The sequence below is a fragment of the Platalea leucorodia genome (genome assembly GCF_965183815.1).
Source record: "Platalea leucorodia genome assembly, chromosome: 3".
In the NCBI taxonomy this organism is placed as follows: domain Eukaryota; kingdom Metazoa; phylum Chordata; class Aves; order Pelecaniformes; family Threskiornithidae; genus Platalea; species Platalea leucorodia.
In genome coordinates this window covers 78,261,967-78,288,216 of record NC_138825.1, presented here as the reverse complement: position 1 = coordinate 78,288,216, position 26,250 = coordinate 78,261,967, and the positions used below count along the sequence as shown (strand labels likewise).

The 26,250-nt window shown below is 38.1% G+C and overlaps 1 protein-coding gene across 2 annotated transcripts in view; it reads right to left on the bottom strand.

Moving 5' to 3' along the window:
* The window catches only part of PDSS2 (decaprenyl diphosphate synthase subunit 2), a 124,063-nt gene that overhangs the window by 53,528 nt on the left and 44,285 nt on the right, over positions 1-26,250 (bottom strand). For both annotated transcript variants that reach the window (XM_082306702.1, XM_082306703.1), the window contains exon 2: positions 18,788-18,919. In XM_082306702.1, the coding sequence (XP_082162828.1) occupies positions 18,788-18,919 (132 nt within the window). The remainder of the gene's footprint in view (positions 1-18,787; positions 18,920-26,250) is intronic.

Genomic DNA, 26,250 nt, shown 5'->3' with positions numbered 1-26,250 from the left:
GACAGGCATGCAGGCTGGGATCAATAAAGAAGAGAACATCAAGAGGAAGCCTGCACAGTAAGAAGTATCTCACCATTGTAAGGTCCAGAAAACCAGCAACAACTCAGCTGAGTGAACGGACCAGGAGCAGGCGGGCTGGGCTGACAAGGTAAGAATCCAGATACACTCACCATAAAGACAGCCCTTGTCACATCGGTGCTTTCATAGCAAGAAGGATGCAAAGGACATTTTGCAAGGGACAGGTATTAAAAGAACATTTGCATTGCTCAAACCAGATGTGAGATGTGGTGGCAAGCCTAGCTATGTTTTTTAAGCCACATAGACAAGGATATGAGAAACTTAAATAGCTTCACATCCTATTTCAGTTATTACAGATTTCATACACACTAGAAAGTGTTAAAAAGGGAGATATCAATTAATTTTCCTTTTCTTAGAGACCCTTTCTACACTGCTAGGGAAGAAAAGTAGACTCTAGACATGAGCCTGTATTTACATAAATATTACTAAAAAAAGGTGGCTTTACAGTTTAGGTTTCATGGCCTTTTTTTTTTTTTTTTTTTTTTTTTTTTTTAAAAGGAGGGCTGGCTAGCTTAACTTAACAAATCAAACCAAAGAAAAAACAAGAGTATACATCTGAAGTTGTAAAGAAAAAAAAAGTAATAAGATATCTGGAAAAAGAGATTTCCTGGATTACTTGAACACTGATGCTAAGAAATCAGTAACAAAAATTTGAACAACTAATTTATAAGCATATTGGCAAATTTATTAAAATTTGGCATTATTAAAATCACATACCATAATTCCCATTTTAAAATCACTGGCTATCCCAATGGGAAGATTCACATTTCCAAAATGAAGTAAAGCTGTCAAATGCAATATTGTCTTTTTATAAGGCAATTGTCAAGACTTAAACTTCTAATAAATGACAAGCCTAAATTCTAGTTGGTGTCTGCTATAGATTATATTAACAGCTAAGTAGACCATATTAAGTACTATATCAACTCATATCAAAGGCTAAGATGTTTACTTCTTTAAAGAGCTACTTCTCTCATTATGTAAATAAAGATGCAGATACTATATGAGAATTCACTTTGAATAATGTATATTGGCAATATAATGTATTGTCACTATCTTGAATTTCTAAAAGGAAATTTCCTAGCTCAAAAAATGTTGCATTCAACTTGAATTCTCTATTAAAATTTTAATTTGCTACAAAGAGTTCATATCAGAACTAAAAATTTAGGTACAAGTGAACATGATCTCAATCCATTTGTGATATGAAAACAATATAATCAAAACCATAGCAGTATACAAACGTTCTTTATAAAAATGACATATAATATTCATAACTATATAATACTATACATAAGTGATATTTTCAATGATAAAACAAACTGAATCGGTTAGATAAATTAAACAGAAAAATGCGAATAGTTTTTAGAAACTCTTCCAAGAATATTTTGCTATATGACCAAAAAGCCACAATTCCCCAGTTAATAAGACTAAGCTGATTAAAAACAAAATAAAAAGCCAAAAAATCATGGCTTCGACAAAGCCAAACCAGCTAGAATTCCCTCCCTCTCTAACTCAAACAAACTGGAAAACTGATAGCAACAAATGCAAATCAGAGAAACTGGGCAAGAAAGAAAATTGATAAAGGAACGAACGAGAAAATGCAGAGATGGACAGGAAGCTGAGCAAAGGCAATTTAAAAAGGATATACTAAAAAACCCTCAAAGCCACAAGGAATTTTAAGAACTGCATTGGTCCATTAGGTAAGGGTGGGCAGAAACATAACAACACAAAGGCAAGGGATTTTAGAAAGCCTGTTATGTTTTTAAGCAATATATTTACACAACCAGATATAAATATCTTCTAGCCCAGTAATGAATAATAATGCTCATGAACAGCAGTGGTGCTTAAGATTTTATAATCAGTAGGTCCGGAGAACTTGCAGTCAGGAGGGAAGGCAACAAAAAAGAAACGACATAGCTGATAAACAGCAAAGAGAATGAATCATCCTCAATACAGAGTCAACTGAGCTGGTTCAATATGCTTTACTCAAGTGAAAATACACATTGCAAAAAAAGATCAATTAAAAGATCTGAGCTAGAATTACAGAAAGCAGACCATACACATACAGGACCAAGGGACTCCTTTGGGAAGAGAACACTCATGGTTTGGAAAAGGGTGGAAGGAGGGTGAAGGAACAGATCATCCCAGATAATCAGCTAAGATATAGGATACCACTGTGGTCAAAAAGGCTAACAGGATCCATAGATGATTTAAGGGAAGAATACTAGCAAAAGCAGTGTTTCTGTCAACCCTGGGTTTCCAATGCCAGTAAAAATCATTACTAGGAGACTTCATTCAGGAAGAATTTGGGAAAGCAAGAAAAAGTTTAGAGAAGAGTTACACTAACAATCAGAGTAGCACAAAACACACAAAGCGAGAAACTAAATCTATTTAATGTAAGAAGACTGATACTGAATCTGTAGATTGACTTGGTCATAGCCATTTCAAGAAGGTTTAAGTATCTACACTATAGAAAACAAATCCAAGAGAAGAAAATACTCAAGATTATCAAGCAAATATAAAATAAGATCCAGGTGAAGGCACTTACCAAAATCTATTACAAAGAGTAATGGATGGGCTCTCCAACACTGACAAAATTGAAGACAACACCTGATGAAATCCCACTTAAGCACAAGTATTAGAGCTGATTAAAGTTGTTTTGTATTGTAAGCCAATCTGACTAGCAAAATGGTCTCTCTTAGTTATTCATGTATTCATGAACTGTAAAGCCAAAGGAAGGAAACTTTTCAGAAAATAAACAAAGACAACTTCAGATTTGGCAGCAGTTAATGTTATCCCTGTATCTGAAAACTTACCATTGGCCAGCAGCCCATTTTCTTTTAAGGAGGTATAGATGCTTTCAGCATTGGGATTTCCGAATGCATTTATTTTGGCCACCTTATTCAGGAGACACATCAAAACCAGAGCCACTTTGTCCATTACAGTTACCTCCCATTCCCAGCACAGGAGCATCTAAAGCCACAAGCAGGCTGCAAACTACAGGTATATTGAGTTTAATTCTATCTTACTGCAAGTAGAGAATAAACATTTCAAAATTCATTTTAAGCAAGTTCTGCAGGAGGAAACAACCTACATTCAGGATTCATGTCTGTCTGCACACATTTAGGTATCCACCTTGGTAATGCAACGTATTTGGCGCTGTACTAACCCGGGAATACATGCAAGTATTCCCACAAAGAGCAGAAGATCAAGAAAAACAGAGACAATCTACAAAGTTATTTTATGTATAAAAGGGTGTGTATTTTACCTAAGTATACATATTTTCTTTAATTACAGTTTTCCATATAACCATTAGGGGGTTCTAGCCATGCAAGTCACATTTATTAAAGGCAGCATGTCAAATAAGAGTTGACAATTACAGGCTATATCAATACACATTATGCCAGATGGTAATGAGCCATACACAAAGGGCCAGCCATCCAAAATAATCACACCATTTTCCACAGAAATGTTGAAGAGGTTATGGTTTATTACACAGTGCTCATTAGATATACAGTGGCAGCATTAGCAATTTTTCCTTCATTTGTGTCTCATTTAAGACTCTGCCCCCACAAGCCCATTCAAATTAGTACACAAGGTTAAAATCATTATGGTCAGAGGGAAAAAATTAAGTTGTATTTTTATTTTACAGTAATGGTGGATCAAAGGTCCCTGGAATCTATTATTCTCTCAACTATTATCTAACACAGGATACTAAAAAGAATGAAATTCACTGTCATTTGCCATGAAGAAAGATAGCCTATTTTAAATGAGCAAACTCTATATTACTTAATTAATAACACTAAGTGAAAACAACAGTTAGGTTGTGACACAAAGTGCCAAAAGTCATAAAACTAAAAGTTGAAACTCAACCTTCAGCCTTGGCTTTGAACTTTCTCATCTGCACTTCAATTTGCTGCTTTAACAGCACAGAAATATTTAAGTGTCCAAAAGGCAACTCAATCTTTCACAGCGGGTTGGAAAAACAGTTGTTTCAAGTAACTAGAGTGCCATCTCTGAGAAAATACCTATAAGATATGATTTAAAGTACCTTTCTACCCAGCTGCATATGTTGACTTCCAGCTAGAAAATGAATGTTGGAGACATTTATTTTCCTGCCTTTCTGTGTTGATAGAAGGTATATGGGTGAAAAGATGTAATGGGGCAAATGTGAATATTTGTCAGGACAAGCAAGAATATGTTCATTGCTTAAAAACACACGGATGTCCCCCAAACTCCAAGTGATAGCCAGCATTTGGAAGTCAAAAAACTGACAGAGGGAGGGAAGGAGAGAGAGAGAGAGAGAGGGAGGGAGGGAGGACTTGAGCACCAGACGTGCCACCTGACAACACGACTGCAGGGAACAGGCTTTTCAGTCCAAGCTCCTCTTTTGAAGCATGCAGAGCATCATTCAGAAATCTGGGTCTCGCATCAGGCAGCCACCCGGCTCACAAGACCAGGGTACCCTTAGACCTCCTTCCTCGCCCACTCCTGCTGAGCTATTCTGCTGTTACACAAAATGCTGAATTATTCATTCAGCCAGATGGCAAAAGAGTGAAAAAAGTCAGTTGTCTCCAGAAGATTATGGGAGAGAAAGGTGGGACACCTGGACTCCAGTCTCTGCTCCACAAAGTTACTGGGAGGGAAACAACATTACATACTTGGGTATTCCTGACCTAGGTGTCCTATATCCCTGTGTGAAGAGGATTTTTCTGAAAATTCAGACAGAGGAGTACTGGGGATTTGCATCCTTTCAAATACTTTAGGGACCCATACCTGGACATCCTGCATCCTCAGTGAATGCTTCATCAGTGGCTAAAGAATGAGGAGCAGCGTTAACAGCACATCTCCAGTCTGGGAATCCCAGCTAGATCATTTCCTAGTTAAACTAGCCAACAAATCTCATCTGTGTTTTGCAATTGTTTGAAAGATAAAAAGCATGTTTTATTTAATAGGTCTTAAAAAAAAAGCTTACAAAATTGAGAACTCCATTAATTCCAGGCAATGCAAGTCTACAATAACTGAACAGTTACTCTGATAACTAAACACAGTAAACAGTTTTCTATCAACAACAATATTTTGCATCAAGTTCATTCTACTGCCATTTGTACAGTTCATTACTGACAAAACTACTTACCCCAACAAGGTGGCATTTTTGCAGGCAGACAACAGCAACTATGAAACAAATATGGAACCTGTGCAACGTGAAACAAACACAAGCCCCTAATTCATTATAAAATCCAAAGGTCATCAGGCTAATTTAAAGGTCTAAGCAAACATAGCAAACATTACGCAGAAGTTTTATATAGTTATTTTCACGTTAAGTTTCCAGACAATTCAGAGTAGGTTTAAATTCTCTAATGTTGATTCAAAAATGGAAGACCAGTGGCCAATTCCAAGAAAGCTGATCACAAGCAAGCCCACCTCTGCACCACCACCAGTGGTCTAGAAACAACAGAACCACCACTGTTACCTTAAAACAGCAGTACTACGTTTTTAAAACCTGAAGGTAAAAGTAAGATATTTGAACCCGATGGGGTGGAAGAAGAGCAAGCCAGAAGAAGAGTTTAAAATGGAGCTAGCATAAAAGGTCGTCTTTTTGGCTTACTGAAGGAAACAAGTTGCAGGTATTGTAAACGGAAGTCTAAAAAAGGCAAGATAGGAGGTGATCAAAAGCTTTGGCAACAGCTGCTGTAGCATGGCCTTGGAAAAATGGGATGGTAGGATACACAATGAAAGGAAAGACAGTAAAACTCAGAACTGAATAAGGTATGTTGATGAAAAAATTCAAAAGATGAGGTATGATCTAAAGGATTAATTTGTGGATTGGATGACAGTGCTGTCACCAAAGCAGAAATCAAAAGGAACACGATGATGGAGAAAATCACATATTTTGTTATGGAAACAACTAAGATTCCTTCCCTTATGATGGCAGCATGTGCCAGCTAGACTGCTTACAGAACAACTAGGCACCACGCAGGATGTCCATCCCTCCAGGATTACCCAGATTTGCTCTATAAGCCCTCAACAACAACTATCCTCCAATCATATCTCATGCACCTATTCCATAACAAATTTCACATCATGGTTTAAAAATCGTTTTGACTATTCTGTGTTTTATTTAACCGAAACATTTAAATACTTGCACTAAAACCAACTGCAAGGATATGAAGGGAAATAAAAGGTCTCGCTTACGGGTAAATGGAAGAAACAGCCTACTAACAATTAATTTTATGACCATACTTTCTCTTACCTCACATTAGTTGTTTCTCAGCCCTCCAAGACTTTGAAGCACAGCTATCATCTTATTTGCAATGACTATGGGAGACTCTTTGAACCAACATAACAGAAATTCCCATTACTGTGTACTGTCAACTATGCAGAGACCGCCAGCATGACTTATCACTCCAAGTGTTTCTCTGAAATATCTCTGAAGAGTTTGTCTATAATTGTATTCAATGTAGCTGAAAGTTAAGGTGCAGTAACCTTGACATTAAAGCTCTGCTACTAATGACACTTGAAATACACGGAACCTTTTTATGTGAAAGAAAAGAAGGTAACCTTTTTTATGCAGTGAGGAACGAACACTTGATAAATGAGCAGTACTGTTAAGAGAATAGATTGTTCATATTTCTAACTGCACAGGAAAAAGGCATTAAAAAAATAAAATGTGAATCACCAGAATACAGCGTACCAGACAGAGTTGGGGTTTATTTTATATATATAATTTTTTTTTTAGCATGCTTATATAAAACATACTATATATTCTGAAATACCTATAAATATCCAACTCACAGAGGGAAAAAAAAAAATCAAAACATACACTGCTTGCACAGCCACAGATACCTCATACTATGAAGGAAACTTGTCCTATTCTGAACAGCTGTAACTACATTTATGTTAGTCAGCAATTAAAAGTATGGTTATCACACCTGCTCTCCTCTCCCCTCCTGAACTTTCAATGTTCAGAATTGGATAGGGAGATTAATACCATATATTAAAATGGTTTATTATAGGAATGGTTTTGCTTTTCACAAAGCAGAAGTATGCAGCAGATGGATATTGCCTGCCATGTACAAGGAACGAGACTAATAGCTAAAGGGAGACAGCAGACTTCTCTGAGACCTTGCCCCTTACACCAGGTGTGTTGACAGAATTGCCAGCAGGGAAAGGATAATAAACCTTTTGGAGCAAGGCACCGACTGCTGCTTCTGGGACCATATCAGCATAGTAACAAGCATTTGGGGCTGTTGATGTCTGCAAAGTTTTATCATTATTATTAGTATATATTTTATGCAAATGGAGTATCGTGTGATATTGAGAAAATGTGTCTTTTGATGAAAAAACTCTACCTACTATTATATCATTGGCATAATTTCCATCTATTTTTACCTTATATACAGCAGTTCTATAAGGTATCTGAAAACCTCATGTTTTCATTTTTTGGTCCTTTCATCCCAGAATGATTCAATCTACACATTTTAATAAGGGGTAAAATGACATCAACCAATTCAAGGAACATTAACCCCAAGTGAGTGATGGTGGAGAGAGAGCTATATGCTAATAAACCACCTCCAAGAACAAAATTTCTGCAGAATTCCTACCTGAGTCCACAAAATAGGATCATTCATTGATTGCAGCCACTGCTGTAGTTTTGCTAAAATTCCATTTGCTGACTAGAACAGTACATGAATTTAGCTGAACTTTTTGTACTACTTTTGTTGCATGGATATCAGAAGCCAGAATGGCATTTCAGCTATAAGAGACTGAAGGAAGCTTTCCACAGAACATTGGTTTGGTGAAACGTAACAATTACAAGAAAGAAATCAGAAATACTGTACAGTATCTGAAACTTTCTTACGTTTCTTCCGTTTCTAGAAATATTAGATGCATAATTTATTTGGCTGCATCTTCTCTTTCCACAAAAATTTACACAAATTTGGCCGAGTCTTCAGAAAAATTAAAAACTACAACTGCAAATACTTTAATGGACTTCAAGAGTTGGGCAATGGAGCTCCCAAAATCTCACATGCACTGAACATGCTCCATAATCACGCTGTCAGTGCTGATCAGAAGTTTCCAATTGCTGCAAACTCTAGAAACAAACATCATCTTCCTGATTTCTCTTTTGACTGCCTAAGCACCTTCTCAAATACAACATGGTTAGAATACCATGTTGCATTCATATTCTTGAAATCTTTATCCCTAGTTCTCTAATTCCTTATTCCTCTTCTCAAATCACTGATCACTCTCATCTTACATATTTCTAGTAACTTAGAATGCAACCATTATCTCCAAAACTGGACTTGCTAGTCTTGCAATCCATCCATACCTTTTATTAACTTAAGTAACAATTTAACTTTCCTCTTAACCTAATAGCCAAGGTGCAACATAACAAGGACTAATGTTCTCCATTCCAATCTGAATTCTAATCTTACTGAAATATCATCTCACGCCCATTGAAAATATTTCTGCAAAGATGATTCATTTTTATTAATGAGTCACTTCCATCAGGTTAATTCTTGCTATTGTTCCTTAGTAATTTCTCTTCCACTACTGCATCAAATAAAAAACCACTTTGCTTGTAAAGATGAAGATCTACCATATAAAGATGTCAGCATGCACTTTCATTTCACAGTCAATGTCTACTTAAAAAGGAGTCAGTACAAAAATTTGTTTTTCCCAATCCAGCTGTCACCCCCTGAAGAAAATTCATTTTCTGAAATAAGGAATTTTTGATTTGACATTTTTACCAGAATTCAACACAGAACCCTTTCTGCCCACTTTCAAAAAGAAAACAAAACAACACAACAACAACAACAATAAAACCACCCACATGAAAGGTTCTTAGGCAATCTTCTCTTGCCTCTCTTCCTGTTTTTCATGCCAAAGAAAATTTCTTATTACCTGGCTACAGCACTACAAGTGGTAACTTCTCTCTCTTTCCTTGTATTTCTCTTATCTACTTGCTATCTGTATGTACTCACATGCCCACCTTTATATTGGAATATATCACAAATAACCAAGCTTCTCTGTCCAGCAACACAATACCCTGTCTACACCACTTGCAATAATATGCTGCTTTTTTTTATTGTTTGCTTGAGAAGCATCTCAGAGCTGTCAAACTTCACACAATAATCTACTGAAAGTTAAAGGCCAGATACCAGTTAAGTGATAAGAAATATTCATTCACTTAATATATAACGGGATCAGAGTCCAGAACATGCCATTATTTCAAGTGGAAGGGAATGGATGTTGTATAGTCTTTACACAGTCTCATGAACTCTAAGCAAAAAAAGATACCTTCTGAGCTAGGAGGGCATCATTCATTAGCAGTCAGGCCCACTCTTATTTATGCTCAACCCCAAACCAATCCGTTACCACCACAGAAACAACACAGTCCCCATACCTATCAAAATATGCCGAAGATCAGTACATATTTTTATATACGTATACTTGTGGAGTGTAATGAAGACGGCCTCCTCAACTCCACCCCAGCAGATGAAAAATTTTGTAATATTTTCAGTTATATCATATCATAGTACTGACTGAATCATATTAAGAAAATAAATTAATTGGTACAGTAAGCCTTGTAATACTTAACTTCATATTGCTACAATTTTTCAAGTATTGCAGAAATTTGTATTGAAACTGCACAATTGCATTGTAAAATTTGTCAAGGGAGAAGTTAATAGGTTGTGCCTGGGAAGAGGACAGCTGGTACTTCAGCAGATGGGAAAGCATGGGAGATATTTTGGGACTGTAGGACAAATAAATTACATAAATACAGTTACTTAAGAACTTGCTGTGAAGCAATTGGTCATATTGACATCATAGTTCTGAGGGATAAGCAGTCCCCAGGGGTGCTGGGTGCTTTCATCACAGCGCTGGATTGCGCTTAGGTGATGGTTGGAAATTTCTCTTCACAAATACTATTTTTTTTTTATTTTTTTTTTTAAATGTGAAAGTTCTCAAGCAGAAATTTGTTGCTGTAAAATCTTTCCCTAGCAAACCACCAAAGAACAGCTCTGGCAAAGTGCTCTGGTACATGGATCTGTCATGCCCAGGAAGGCTGTACTAGGTCTGGTTACCCACAGGTCACCTGGCCTTTCCTTGAAAAGCTCCCACTAGGGTAAAGGCAGGACTTTGTTGCTGCCACAGCTGCTCCTGACCCACTGCAGAATTTCATCAGTGCTGCTCTGGTTTTGTATGCTATGCTGCACATTGTGGCAGTCCAGTACCCACTTCACAAGCAGTGGGAGGAGGAAGCTCCAGGAAAAGGGTGGGCTGGACAGACAGACAGCAGGCAGCGGTGTGGTTTCTCCAAGGTAAGCCATCCCTACACTGCTTTCTATGATACTGAAAATTACTTCTTTTTTAAAAAACAAACCCCCTTTGTAATATACATACTGAGTTTACCTTGTTCAGCTATCTAGGGCTAAGCAGCCTTATTTTGAACAAGGTTTGAGTCCGTATCTCTGCACAGTCTTTGATTAGCTTTAATGCAGTGCCTTCTGATTTATTCTACGGCGTACGGAGGGGACCTTTTCTTATTCAACACATAATTGCTGTATTTGCACATGCTGTGTATGCTGAAAACAATAAAAAGTTAATGAAGAAAAGTACTGGTTGTAATGAATTAGTAATATTGTTAGATTTGTATTTGGAGTTGATTTTTATTGTTGTGGGTTGAAGATGATCAATAGGGATATGTAATCAAGTTGTATGTGCTTTTCATCTCCTGAGACTCGTCTTGTAAATGAGAGGAAGAATCTCACAGGATTTATCCTGGAGAGCAAAAACTAAATAGAATAATTTAGAATAATCGCTTAGATTTCCTCACACTAAAAGCTAAGGGAAAGCTACCAAGGATTGGGAAACAAAATTATACCTATCTTAAAGATTATAAGACACCACTGCTCATATTTTGAGATACTTTTCCCATTATCTTTCAAACAAATAATTTTGTCAAGAGCATCGTACTTCTTAATGTACTTAGATATCAAATATTTTAGGACCATGCATTTTCTCTACCGGTCAATTAGCTAAGCTTTCAAAGTACATGCTAGTTGGGATACTGCACCTTCGCTGAAAGCCAGCCTTCCAGAAGACGGGAATAAGAACAGTAAGTCCCAAAGGAAATCATTTTTATGATAAAGAGTCTTAATGCGCCCCAGTAAAGGTGAGGATTGATTGTTATGGCCTATTGTTACTATAATTAGAAGTCAAACACCAATTAGCAGTTCCATTAATAAGATTAATCTCTGCAATATCTGCAGCTGAGACCCAGGGCTTGTGTGCAATAAGCCAGTGTGAATTTAAAGTGCAACAGCTACTCTGCACTAAAACTCCCAGTTTGAATACTCACACCAGACAAAAGAAAAAAGCTCTGCCTGTTTTGAGTTCCTACATACACTATTGGTCTTACTACATCTTTCTTATTTCTTGCTTCTTATTTTGTTTAAACATGTTCTATCATGATTTACATCATTGGTGGCAATAGGTGCAGTGCAGCATGAAGTCTCCCAAACTCTGGTTCACAGCCACTCCCTCTGCATTGCACCAGGTCAGTGTAAATCTAATTTAGTTTTCCATTACTAGTAAACTCAGACAAGTAGTAACGGGGGGGGGGGGGGGGGGAACCACCAAAAAAACTTCTGACAAATACAGAAGTACTCTTCACATGACAGGAGTCCATAATAAAGTTAGGCATCATTTATTTACTTCAAAATATGAAGGTAAGAAACAGTCAAATCCAGTCTCCCAAGTTAATACACTATACAGTTCAGCGTACAGAAACTGAAAGAAGGGTGAAGTCTGAAGATGAAAGAAGGCTTTTACAAAATTTAGTAGCGAAAAGGTCAAGGCAACCTCTAAGTGTCACTTACACTGCAACAATACAATTAATCTCACCTTCACCAAAATTTACTCATGTTTGCCATGGCTTATTAGCCAAGAGGCTTTGTAATGGATTTGCATTTTCCTTTCTTCCTTTTAAAGAGAGACTATCTGATTTCTTTGTGTAGAACTATTAATTAATCGAATATAAATTTATGTGGACACACTCACATTTCAGTTGGAAAGCATTTAAACAATTATTAAAAATTACAAACATCCTTAAGATTGTCTACAGCAGAAACAATTTGCTGGCAAAACTTTATTGGTGAGCTGAGCAAGTGAAGATACAGCTTACACAGTAAAAGACCTCCTTTGCCAGAGTAACGTTTACCTGTTCCTAAACCAGAAGGTAGCCCTTTGCTATTGTAGTCACCTACTCCAATTGGAGATGTGGCACTCTTCTGAGTCAAGAACAACATTATCATCTCTCAGCTGTTTGCTCTCATTCACAAGGACAGGACAGAGGCTACTTGCCAGTAATTGAAGCTGTCAGGGAATGCAGAGCCCAAGGTGTACATCCTCATGGAGTATTTACTCTGTTTATCACTCGAAGTGGAACTCCTTTTACATTTTCTCAATTTCCAGAGAAGGTGTGCTCACACCTCTTACGCTATTACACTAAATACACAAAGTGGATTATTGCCATTTCAGATCCCTCTCAACCATAAAATCCCAGTTCAACAGCAGGCCAGGACACACGCAGTAGTAAAGTCAACAAACCAGTGTCCATTTGTGTAAATTTATGCAGACTGCAAGTCTCAAAAGCATACCATAACAAGTATATAACCTCTACACTTTTGACTATGCTAGTCCATATTTACCTTTACAGACTGAAGTTGTCCAAGGACCATCATTCACATAGCTTCAATTCCCTGGAGGCAGCCTGATTGCCTTTCATGCATATGGTAATTAAAGACTGCTCTAACAAGCACAGCATCACCTCTCTTATGCCTGCCATGGCATGGGTTTTGGAGAAAGAACAGATAGAGCTGCAGATGGCGAGCTGTCACCTATGAGAAATGGAAGGGATTCCTACCGTCCCCACTAATACATAGCAACTTTTGGTGGCATGTCCCTAAGACAGATAAGACCTTTACGCTTGTGTTCTCATAATAGGCCTTGACACAACCCACATTACTAATTCTGAAAATCTTGGGATGGAAACTTCTTTGGCTATTTCAGCTCTCAAATGACCTTAAAGACACCTAACAGGCTAGACAATGCCAACATCAGTGTGGCCTCTACATATTCATGAATGCACACTAACTACAGCATTAAACACAGAGCATGAGGCTAAAGGCAGGGGGTAGAAAGTTCACTCATCTGTTTAAAACACTTTTTGATTATCACCTTGTGAAGAAGACCATGTTCTTGAAACACCTGACCTTCATGAAGAAAGCTAGATGAGTCTGACCTCATTGCTGACTCTGCTTTGAGCAGGAGGTTGGCCTACAGACCTCCTGAGATCCCTTCCAACTTGAATTATCCTACGAACCTAGATGTACTATCAGCAGCATCTGGTTCACGCTGAAAGGAGGGTAATGGAAGGTTGAACTTTCTCTGAAGATGATATAAAGCTCTTTGGAATCCAGGGGAAGGCAGTTAAGTTAAGACAAAGCTGTGTTGTCATATCTAGCAAAGAAAAGCTGGGAGTAAGCTAGATGGAACTGCAAAGGGACAGCGCAGTATGTCCTCTGTTCTTAGGGTCCTTAGAATGACGCCTACCCGCTCCTGACTTCTTTGCAACCGAAGAAACTTCCAGAGGAAAAGCAACCAATGGATGAATGAACCCTCTGGTTAAGATCTGGTATTTCTTGGAGACCTTTAAGTTGCAAATGAATGTTCCTTTAGAGAAGGTGAGAATAAGATGACTTTGGCATAGCCACAATGACAAAGAGCATGTGAAATCTGTGTTGAACTGTGTGACCTGTGTGCGTGTGTCTCTAAAAAAGGGTACCCAGGGCACTTAGTAAGAATTACTACTGGAACCCAACGAGCAAAGGACCCATCACCGTAACAAGGTGCTGCTAACTTTGACTTAAATTGGGTTTCTGTTGGAAGCAGCATCAATGCTGGTTCCAAAATCATTACTAAAACACCTACTAAATGGAGTGTATGTTCATGATCACTGTCACTACAGTATTACCACCACTCTTCCAAGCAGCAGGAAGAATTCTGATTCAGAGAGAAGTTTATCTAGTGAGTACCTTCTTGTCGGAAAGCATGTTCATCTTGCAAGAGATGAATTCCTGGAGCCTTAAAGGTCAGCTGCATCACTCTGAGGGAGAAGAGGCAGGGACAGAGCCCAGTATTGACAGTACCAATCCAGCAAATCTGTTTGCTAGATTTACCAGGTTTTAGTACAGATCTGAAACAGTACTTTTTATATTCCACTCTACACACACATGGACACACACTCACTGAGTTTGGTAAAATAAAAAGGCCTTTGCTTGTCAATGACCATAGGATCAACCAGTGTGAATGCACAGGCAGATTTGACTGAAAAAAGGATATTTTTTTTTTTCTTTTAAACCTCTGACAAGCATCCAAGGAAATCTGCAAAGCTGATTCAATGGATGTCAGTGCTAGCGGGTATTTTTGAAACTGGCACTAATGGGAAAAAAAAAAAAAAGACACAAAACACGAGAGAGAAGAAAATAGCTTGCTGTATTAGAGCCAAGGATACTGAGGCCTGAAGAGATGGCCTAAGTTTGTTCTTTGGTGTCACTTGTATTTTAAGCTGCAATACAGAGGCTATGTGAGAAATTCGTTACTCAATATAAATCCAAGGAGATTCCTCAGTCTCCAGCCAGTAGTGTCTGGCAGTGCCAGATGTGAACAGAAAAAGATACCCCTTTGGGTATTTAGTGAGAGGGCCCAAGCCAGTCTTGGTATCATCAACTGTAAAAATCTAGCTCCAACTATGAAGCATAAAGCTGTAAGTGTTCAGAAACCGTACGATCCTGGATCTTCAATTAGAAACCTCACTTCCAGCAGCAAAGAACAGTGAGCTGCATACTTGACTACCCAAGTGAGTTTTGCTCTGAAAAAAGACAACAGAGAGGAGTGTCAGAGTCTAGTATAATCACCAGTTAGGAAATGCGTCTCGAAGCTCTTATGAAGCTCTCATGAAGGCCTAGGCTCCTGTGTCAGGTCTAAGGTGTTCTCTGATCTATTAGCGTGATAAATGATCATTACTTAGATTGTGCCTAAACCGAAATGCGAGTTCTGCTTTCTCTTCGGCACAGGAGTAGGAAGGAGTTTCAAGGGAATACAGGGTGCATGCTTTGCTTGAGTACAGGCAATGACATCAACCCTTACATGATACCGCTTGCATACTCTGTAGTGAGCAGTGCACTTCATCATTACATTTGCAATGCTTCTGTAGCCAAGAAAATATTTTCCTAAAGGCTAAGAGACCAGCAGAAAGTTTCAACTTTAGGAAATCTGTCCAGCAGCTGAAATAGAGCTGTTTATCATGCTGCTTCTCCTCTTCATCCTCTTTTGGGATCACTGGTGCTGAGCTGAAAGTAAAGCCAGGTTCTTTTCCCCGCCAACAGGAATAAAGTCAGGTTGCTGGCAACATGATAGGGAGGTGGCTGTACAGAGTAAAGCATGCCAAGCAGACTTTCATAACACTTCCCCCCCCTTAGCTTCAGCATGGCTCACAAGGCAACCAGCAGTTACTATGATATCCTTGCATACAATGACCCCCCACACCCTCAGCTTAATGCGGGCAGAACATGTCTCCTGCAAATTATGAAGTGCTAAAGCTGGAGGCAATGCTGGCCAGAGGCAGCACCATATAACTACGCTAGCCCTGTTCCTGTAACTACCTAAATTGTAATCCTCATTATTCTGGAAAAGATTGCTCTCTGGTAGCAGGCATCAGTTTTGTTCCATTGTGTACCAGTAAAAAAAACAGATGCCAGCTAAGCAGCTAGCTAAACTATTTTTATACATTTAGGTCAATTGTACCATGAATTGACAAATCTAGACAACAGGAGAATAGAATTAAAAAAAAAAGTTTGCTATTCCAAATTCAGCTCTTAGTGTCTTTCTGTTTTAATTATAGTTATTGTATTGCTTGCTTATATTGTGATTCAAGAATCTGAAATAGGGAGAAGAGGTTATGCAGAACATGCCAGATTCCAGGATAAAAAAAGTCCGCCATGTTTTTTGTGCTTTTCTAAGTTAAATAATTATCACACTGTTACATCTTCCTGGTCACAGATTGTACGTTTAGTGTAGTACCAGATATAGCGGACTGATGTAACCTGGCTATCCACTGTGGGACTGAACGTTTAAAGAAAGCACAAGAGCTGGTTCCAATACAAACAGCGGGAAAAGAAAGACTGGGCTGGTGCAATCGCTGACAAGTACTGGAACAACTTAGCTCATGCTCGGATTTCAGGAATGCAATTAATTAATCCCTACTAAGTACCCTAAAATCAAGTGACCATATCCCAGCTAATAGTCCAGAATATAACATTCACAGCACGTAAGTATCAGGCAACGAAGATGCTCATTACAGTGCCAGAAATAATATTTCCAGCAAAATATTATATATAAAGATGAAGTAATTATATGGCATGGCAACAAAAAGAGCTGTATAGTTTACAGCTGAGCTGAAAATCTCTAAGAATCTGTTTCCAAAAAATACTTTCCAAAGGTGGAGACATATATGAACAATAAAGGATTAAGCCTATTTCTTCATATCACTGAGGGATATACTTTGCCTTTGATATGTATGTCTAATATACGCACCATATAATTACACTGTAACCAAGATAGCAGACAAAAATGTACTAATGGAAAGCGATGTCCTTTGTTCTTATTCAGGAGAAGGCAGTTTGTAAAACACTATTTGTAATACATAAAGCAATCACAATAGCCCTTTAAGATCACAATTTTACAAGCTGCCTGTTCTCTTAGCTTTATACAATGAAGAAATCAAAATCAGAAATTAGACTCACATTTAAGAGTGTATTTGGAAAAGTATGTTAAATAAAGAAAGGAGTCCAAAGTCACAGGCAAAGCCCACAGTGACTTCAGTGGAGGGCAAGAACTGGCCACTATGGCACAAAATGAAACAATGCATTGGCATTCTCCTAGCGTGCATCGGTTTGCTCGTATTTACACCATGCTACAGACTTAAAGGTCTCATTGAAAATCCATTTAAATTAACAACTCCATAGTTATCACTTTTGCAGTCAGTAATGAACCTTAAGTGAACCTGTGTGGGCGTATTCGAAACTGCTTCATTTTTGGAGTACCTTTGTAACTCTGAACTGAATATAATGGCTATTGACTTGCTCAAACTTAGATTATTAAGCTAGATTTTCAGCTGGTTGAACTGGCATAGTTCCAATGATGTCCATTTACACCAACTGGCTCATTATTAATTCAAGGTCTTATTTGCTCCTTAATGAATACTTCCACTAGTCACCTTCCCAACGGCAGCTTTAAACGCTCAAACGTTACCTCCATGGTCAGAATCATCATACTCAAGAACTTACTTATCAAAAAATAATGCTTTTTCTCTCCTTTTATGAGGCATACTTAAGGTAAACTTTTTTAATCATTTACAAAACAAACTAGAATACCTCCTGTGCCATAATTAACTAACTAGAATTATGCTTTCATACAGCATCATTTGCATATAAATATAAAAATTTTACAACCCTAAGGGGACATTGAGGACGAAACAAAACAAGAATGGAATTAAACAGCTAAAGGGACAATACAGCCCTCCATAACAAGCCTCTTTTATAGCCTTGTCTTTTTTCTTGCTTATTGTTATTTCTGTCTGTACCCATTCATACATATTTTCCTTCTCTGTTATTTTAAGATACTATGTATATTTTAACATCTTTATTTGACTGGTCTTTTCAATTTTACAATGCTGTCTCTGCACTTTTAAAACAAATCAGGATACAAACATGTCACCCTAAGTTTGTGTATCTTCATTTAGTACACCACAGTGGTCAGAAACACAATTAACTGAAAATACGACAGTCTCTTCCCTCAACCAAGCAACACTCAATTTTTTCAAAAATATTTAAAAAATTCAAATTTTACAATTTTTCAACCAGAACCACTTATTACTTAGGTGGAACAGTTAACTGTCAAATATACAAAGGAGAGCAACCACTATTTTTGATTACTGTTGTTACTAGTATTAAGTAATTTAGTTTAAATACTTAAAAAATATTTAGGAACTTGATGAAGCTAAATTATCTCAGCCTCAGGAACCTTAATGGTAGGCTCAGTAATTTTGCTGTGACACGTGGCAGGTAAAAACTTTATTCTATACTGCTGTTTCATGGGAAAATACCCTTCAAAAGGACTATAGCAAAACTTACATGCTCAGTGAAACCAACTGGTATTCCACAAGACTGGCAATCTGACTCCGAGATTTCTAGTAAGTAGGTGTACCCGAGTAACACCTGAGTAACTAAAAATGAAAATACTCCATTAAAGAATATTTTATACCATCCTTACTTTTTCGATTCCAAGTACCTCTCAACATAAATTTTCAAATAACTATCTTGATCCAAATGTTTTTAATTTGGTTGTGCCCAAAAGCCACAATTAAGATACAGGTGTGGATATTACAAGAGCTATACAAAGAGTAGGAAATCATTTTCACCATGGAAAGCTTATAATAACCCTGAGGAACAAAGTTTTGTAATTAGGTAAGTACTGATTTTCCTTAACAGCAGAGCAGGCCACTTAAGATGCTTGGATACCACCATGAAGTTGCCCATCAGACGTACCTCGGTGTATCTTGCTAGAGTAAGTTACTACATACCTGGAATAAATTCCACTGACCATGTTGTGCTGGAAAGAGAGTTCTGCCGTGCTGGGTCCAGCAGCTTTGGAAATAAGCAATACGACCAAACCTCGCATCTGTAAATTATTTCGGCTATCGTACACAAAACCCCTGCAAAAGAAAAAAAAAAAAAAAAAAAAAAGCATGTTTTCACCATCCATTTTCACTGGTCATACCAAAGTGGAAAGACAGACTCAGACCTCAGGCTGCCATCATTTCATCAAGTCTTTAATATTCATGTTTGCATGGAAATAAGCTGCAATTATTAATCATGATCTTTTGTCATCCTTTACTTGACACTTACATTGAAATACTACTATTGCAGAGAAAAGCAAGTATTTAGGATTAAATCTTGTTTATTTCCAAGGAGCAGCTTATGTCCTGCATTTCATGTCATGTCATGAAAGGAGTATTTCAGAATAATTCAATGTGATCTACTGTAACAGGAACATAAGAGCTTGCAGTTTGTTGTTTGAAGTACAAAAAAGCCAAAAGAAGCCTCGTACTTCAAGAGAAGAAAGAGAAAGGAGGAAAGGTACAACAAAATCCATAACCTGCTGAAAGAGAACTGTTTAGATCACAGTGGTTATGAACAGACTGCACAACAGATACAACATGTCTAAGTATATTAGGAATAGACTTTGCAGAACCTGATGAAAGGTGTAAAGTAAAAGTTAGAGATAAACGAAGTAGAGATGGGCTGTGTTTAACAAAAGAACTGTTTCAAGTGCTGCACCTTTAAATTTGGGGTCAGAAGGAAACTGCCCCCAAAAACATATCTGTTGAAAGCAATTCTAAATGACCACTTAGATACACCATCTCAGAAATTAACGTGTTTTAAAGCAAGCTTAGCTTTCCTTTTTGACTGCAATGTCTCCAATTGTATTCTTCCTGTCCTTGTCAAGCTGCTTTCTACTTCCTATGTTTACCGATAAGGGTAAACAGCTAGAAGAAAGGATAGTACATTCCAGATGCTATTAAATTTGTAAACTGATTTCCAATAAATAAGAGCCCATATCTCTGATACCATCTAAATATTTGTTACATAAATCATATGAAGAACTATATCACAGATTACTATTCCAGAGTACAATTTTATCCCTAATAACTGAAGGAAATCAAAACAGAACTGTCTTTAAAACATCTGAATGAAAATCTAAGATGTTGATCTTGGAAGTACTTTTGAATAAAGAAAACAGTGGATGCAACTTAAAGTTTCATTTGGATTTTTTTCATTACATTTACACCACTTCACAACGCAAGAATATCTTTAGTGTATTATTTCATTTACACAGACACATAAACATTAAAAAAAAAATTAAATAGCACCCTGCTGTGTGAAAGCTCTTGTGCTACTGGAAAAAAAAAAAAAAAAAAAATCTTGACTTCTTTTCTTGAGTCTTTACAACCTTTCCTACAGCAATGGAGAAATGGCCCAAAACACATGTCTCAAAAAGCTCTACTAGAAGAATGAGAGGGTCTGCCCAGGTAGCTGGTACTAGACAGCTACTGGGCTTGACCTTGACACCTGCACTGATTCCAGGCCAACACTTCCCCCTCCAGAGAAGCCCTGAGCTCACACTCAGTGCAGCTACAGCCTACAATCGCCACCAACGATTAACATAAAAGGAGGCCGGTATAGCTCATATGGCTTTCTACCACAACCCACAATGTTTTTAACTCTGGTGGGGTCTAATGAGCCAAACGAGGCCATGGCTTTTTGTTCTGTGCCTTTCTAATATGCCCAGATCCCATTTGCTTCACCTGTAGACTAACAGGGTGGTGCACCCAGGACAAGTTAGGGGTGAGGTGCAGCGAGCCTGGCGGCACTACACCCCACGCTCTCAGCAACGTGGGCAGCTGTGGTGCTAGAGAAGGTATCAACTGCTGCTAAATTTCAAAAAAAGAGAGCAAGTGTGTATGGCCTCAGACAGTAACAGAATTTGGTTCAACTAAGTTGAATAACAAACATCTACAGCCAAAGCTGAAATTTCACCAAAGGCAACCACTAGCCACCAATCTTAAGCTGCAATGATGCAATTAAATGTTAGTCTCTCTTAACAGAGCAGTAAAATGCAAATAGCAATTAACACATTACCTTGCTAGCTATCTTAAAATAAACCAATTAAAATGTTTCTGAAAATTAGGAGACCATGGGTAATCACTATTTTAGTGGAAGACATTCAGCACAGATTTTAGCACGAGATCCAAACATAACTTTCTGAGGAGAAACCATGCCACAGAGCCACCAGCTCTCACTTCTTCCATCCTCAAAGATTCTTTAAAAAAACAACCGAATCCCTGAATAAAACAGCGTAAGAACCACTGAAAGGAAGATACTATATAGCTTCCCGGAGCAGACAATGATTTCTTTTGCAGACCAGTCCACAGTACTTCCCAGCCACTCAAACCCAGGAAAGCTTGTGCAGCTCAGATCTCTCCCCGAGAGCACACGCTGCAGTCCCGCAACGTCCACCTTTGTTTTTTTTACCAGGTACACGTAGTGAGGGATTTTAAAAAGGAGGGGATAGCTGCTTGCCTTCAGTATTCTGTGAATTTATAACTTGCATACCTTTATTCTTTACCAAGCACACAAATAAATAACTTTTCTTACCAGGTTCCAATATACAGTTAACAGAATGCAGCCAAGACAGTTAACCACTTAAAACTCTATAGATTTCCAAAGTCAGAGCCACAATGAACATTAAACTACTCAGGAAAAAAACAGAAAATACATATAATGAATAATATATAGTGTGTATGTTTCCTGTATACAGAATTCATAACTGTTTGTGGTGGTGTAAGTACTTCTCTGGCTTGAACTTCAGTTGACCACATTACTCACAAGCACACAAGTTACACAGATGATGCAATTACATTCAAATATACTTCCTCAACACTATTTCCAATTCCATCATTTTTAAAGAAAAGCGGTTTTAGGAAAAAATTGCTTTTTTCCACATATGTATGCCGGTAAAATCAGAGTGCCTTACTAAATACAGGATCCCATGAGAAATGAATAACGCTTTTAAAAAAAAAAAATTATGATACTTTTAACAATCGGAACACTTTGGTTTTTCATGCCCAGTGCTCTACAGCTTGCCAAGGGACAGGATATTACAGAAGTCGAGGAGAAAGGTATTCACCACAGGATTATAAAGCACTAGGCCTCTGCCTAGATAGACACCACTAGAAGTGAAGTACTACAGTGCTTTTACCTGATTCAGACTAGGTGAGGAACAGAAGCAGAAAATTACCTGTGTTGAAAATACTCAAACAGTTTCATAGCAGTAACAAAAACAAGTGTTCAGAGCTGTTCAGGGGGTTGCACCACCAGTAGGAATGAATGCCTTGCATTCTTAGCAGAAAACTATTAATGAGAAGTGCAGATGTGTGGGGCGGAGGAAGAACAGGACATAAAAATTAAATAGTGTAATAATAAGGAGCAACATGTCTGTCATTTCTACACCTAACCGTATAGCCTATATGTTACATATGGTTTGGATGTTATTTTCTATGAATTACCAAACCAGTGGTCAAAGTCTAATTCCATTCAAAACATGACTGAAGTTGTGCTCCTGACATGTAACATATCCACACTAAAGCAAACCGCATTAGACTTGAAACAAATAAAGCCTACGGTGATCGTCCTTTAGGCACTAGAAACCACTGCAGCTACTTGACATGGCTTCAGGGGTCACATTCACATTCTGAATTAAGCTCCCAAGAGAGATTCTGCACAAGTAACAGCTACACAAAAGTCTTCCAGATGGTGCAATTAGTCTTGATGGGTATGTGGCAGGAGACAGGTGCCTCTAGGGAAAAAAGTGAACTAAAAGCAACCCAAGTTAAATTGTGCCCACAAAAAAAGATGCGTCAAGCTGAGACTTTTTCAGAAAACCTCTGCTGAACACCACAAGTACATGCACAGGGTACCCAAAAAAGAAACATTAGCACAATTTTGCTTGCTCTTACAGGCTGGGTGTCTGGCAAATTACATACTTCATCCTCAGGGGAGCGCATACCAAAAAAGGTAGGTAAGTCAAACACTTCTACAATTCAGTTTTGCAAAACATTGAGAATTTGGCAGGGGGAGGGGGAGAAGGCAGGCATTTACTCTAGATATTATCCATGTGACAGAATAACCCATTTGAAAACTGGCAGATTCACCGTTTTAAATACAGAACACTGTTCACAAAAAATTCCTCTTACAGCACAGGGGAAAAGCGCCTAGCTCTGATACATGCGCAGTATGGCGGTGTACAGGCACAAGAGACTCACACCACCCACTCAAGCAATGACACTGGCTAATAGCTAATGTGCTGCAAATTACACCTCCTACTACCAGAGTCCGTCTGCTGCAGAGAATAAATCAAGCAAACATGAGCATTTCACTTAATGCTTTGTGTATTTCTCCACATGCGCAGCCATTTCAGTAGACTTTGCAGTTAAAATATTAACTTCCAGTAACTGTCAGGTTTAACTCCATCAGTAATTTACACTTTCATTGAAAAAAAATGGACTATTTATTGCAAGCACCATTCGTATTTTTGGGCAATCTTGTTTAAATACTGCAAAGATTTTAAATTATTTGCTTGAGACAAAACCAGCTAATGCTCTTACCACTTTTTTCATTAAACTCTGAAATTAAACAATAGAGAGAAAATACGGCAAATACAACAGTTACTGCAAGGAAGAGATGGACATGGGGGAAATTTCATGGTACCAAATGGGAGTTTAAAAAAAAAAAAGAAAAAAAAAGGACAGGCAACTGTGAAGTCAACTGACTCTGCAAGTGGGTGTAGCAGAAGAGAGCATACTTATGGGTAGTAGTCCTAGTTCAAATTTAACCACTAAGAATACAGAACAAATTTTCAATCAAAACAGACGTGCTAAGGTATTCTGGAAGGGTCAAAAAAGGGTTGTTAAATGTTTAGTCAAATGTTTTTAGAATTTCCCAAATGTTCTGCTCATGACCAAAGGACACAAGATGTGCAGCCCTTTCACCAGTTATCCCAGCAGGCCAGCGGAGCCCCTCCACCACCGCCCAGGTGTGTGCTCTAGCCACTGGCCTGCTGGTACAGGCTGAATTGAACAGATGCCTGTCCTCCTCACCTGCACTGGCGATTTTGCCCTTCCTTTCCATGCATTTTACTGAAGGTGTCCCACTGGCAAGATCTATCGTTTTGTTTCAGGTCATACATGAGCTCTGTTTAGCTACAAGGGGAAGAAAAACAGGGAGACATATGAGGTGGTGATCAGCGATTCCTCTACCTTCCCACTTCACATCAAACAAAAGGAGGAAAAAAAAAAAAATCACCTGTTCACACAGCTCTAATAAAAAGCAGCTGGGAAAGTCTGTAACACAACCAAAATCAATTATGCTGATGAAGATTTATAAGTCTAGGACAATGTCATTGAAAACACAGGCTAGTTTTAGGCTGAAATACAAACTGTTCTGAAAAAGAAACCCCTCTATTCAAACTGACAATCCCAGATGTAACAATATAAACAGTTTTAAATCTGTAACATCTCGGGAAAGTAACATTTATTTTGCTCAATATAGAAGGGTTATCAGGATGCACTCATGGTTACAGGTGCAGGTACATTTGAAAAAAAAAAAAACCAAAACCACTACACTTTTACAAAATTAATTATAACTGACAATTCTATCTCTAGTGCTAGAGGTAAGGCATGGAGCTATTCAGCAAGACCGTCAGCTTCTTTATTAGAAATGCAAGAGTTCTACCAGCCTCAGGGCTTTTATCCTATTTGCTTTATTAATGACTTGTCAGAAGTAAATAAGAGAAAACTCTCTGACATACTCATTTTTTAAATGGATGTTGAACTGCTGTATTATAGATGCACTTATCCAAATCATAGGATTCACCATATGACCACACTCAAACATACATACATTTAAATACTCAGAACATTCAGTTTCATATATTGGGTGTATGCTAATGGCAGTCTATAGCAACTTATTTTCAACTGTTACTCAAGTTTCATGTATATATTAAATACCCTTCTGCACAACGTATCTTCAAAACACATTAAAAACCCTGGTCCACTCCAACATCCACAGCCAGACCTGTAGAGGGGGATCAGCCTTGTCACGACACTCGTTTTGAGCACAGTTCAGCAGGGGGAGGAAGAAGTCAAGGAGAAGACAAACTTACTTCCCATGGGGAGAATAGAATTTAAAAATAGGATTCAAATTAAACATCCAGCTGATAGGAAATGATAGAAGGAGGGATGCTCTGAAACCCACGAGCCATCTCGACTCCAAAGCCCACTGGAGGCTGCAGATGAGAACACGTGCGTTTCAGAAACTTATCCCTGGCCTTGGACAACTAAACATCTCTTTGCGTATGGAAAATAAGTTTGGGCATTGGGGGAATTTCTTTACCTGAAAAAACAGGGTTGTGATGGGGATGGGGCTCATTACTGTTATGTAACTGTCTAGTAATGAAAGTGTTTATCCAGTAAGAGCAGACCTGTGTAATGGGTCAGGCCAGGCTTGGGGGATTTGATGTTCCCGTCCCACTTTGCAGGAAGGTGCTCTTATGGCAGGTTACAAGGGAGATCTTTCTAACAGCACTCCTGCTCTCCCTGCCTCTGAACAAACAAGGGATCTCAACCCCTTAGCTTTGTGAAGGCAATCACAAAGAAACACAAGATTTCACACACAAAAACCAAAAAGGACTCTGGTGTGAAGACGACACAGGCCTGTCTTTGCACTGGCTCTTCATCCAAAGCCAAAAAAAATAATAAAAAAAAGGCAATTTAGAAGTACCATGGCCTTCACTTATGATACAAAGCAACTTTTGAATAACTCTGACCACCACATGATGTGACACTTGGATAGTTAAGACTAAGCCAAGATGGTAACCTGCTCACGTGCAAAAGAAGAATGGTTGTGGCCTGGTGAGAAAGCACTTGCCTGGAATCTACAGGTTCACAGCTGCACCTCTATAGGCATAGTCGCTGAATAACTTACACAGACAGTGTTGTATCTGTGCTTCCATTTGGCTACTCTTAGTCTTAAGACTACTTCACAAATCACAACCAAGGCCTTCAGTGAAAAACAGGCCTCAAAATGCTCAGTTACACAAAAGCTGCAGCATTTTTTGGGATGCAAAGAACTTTATAGATTTGGGTAACTTTTTTGCATTTATGAAGTCTCAGACACCTACTCATCTGGAGAAAGTGACTAAAGACCACTCAACGCACACTTAAAATATGGCTTGTATAAAATTTAGGTATTCAAGTATTCAACCCAGAAATTCACATAAGGTGTGTCTTAAAAATATTAAATATATTCTTCACAAACTGCATAGAAACATAACAAAGAATATCTTAGTTGCTTTATCTTGGAAGAAGGTTGCAGGAGCATACCTTCTACAACAGGAAGCTTTTGCAGGAAAGCTCCTAAGGTCCTT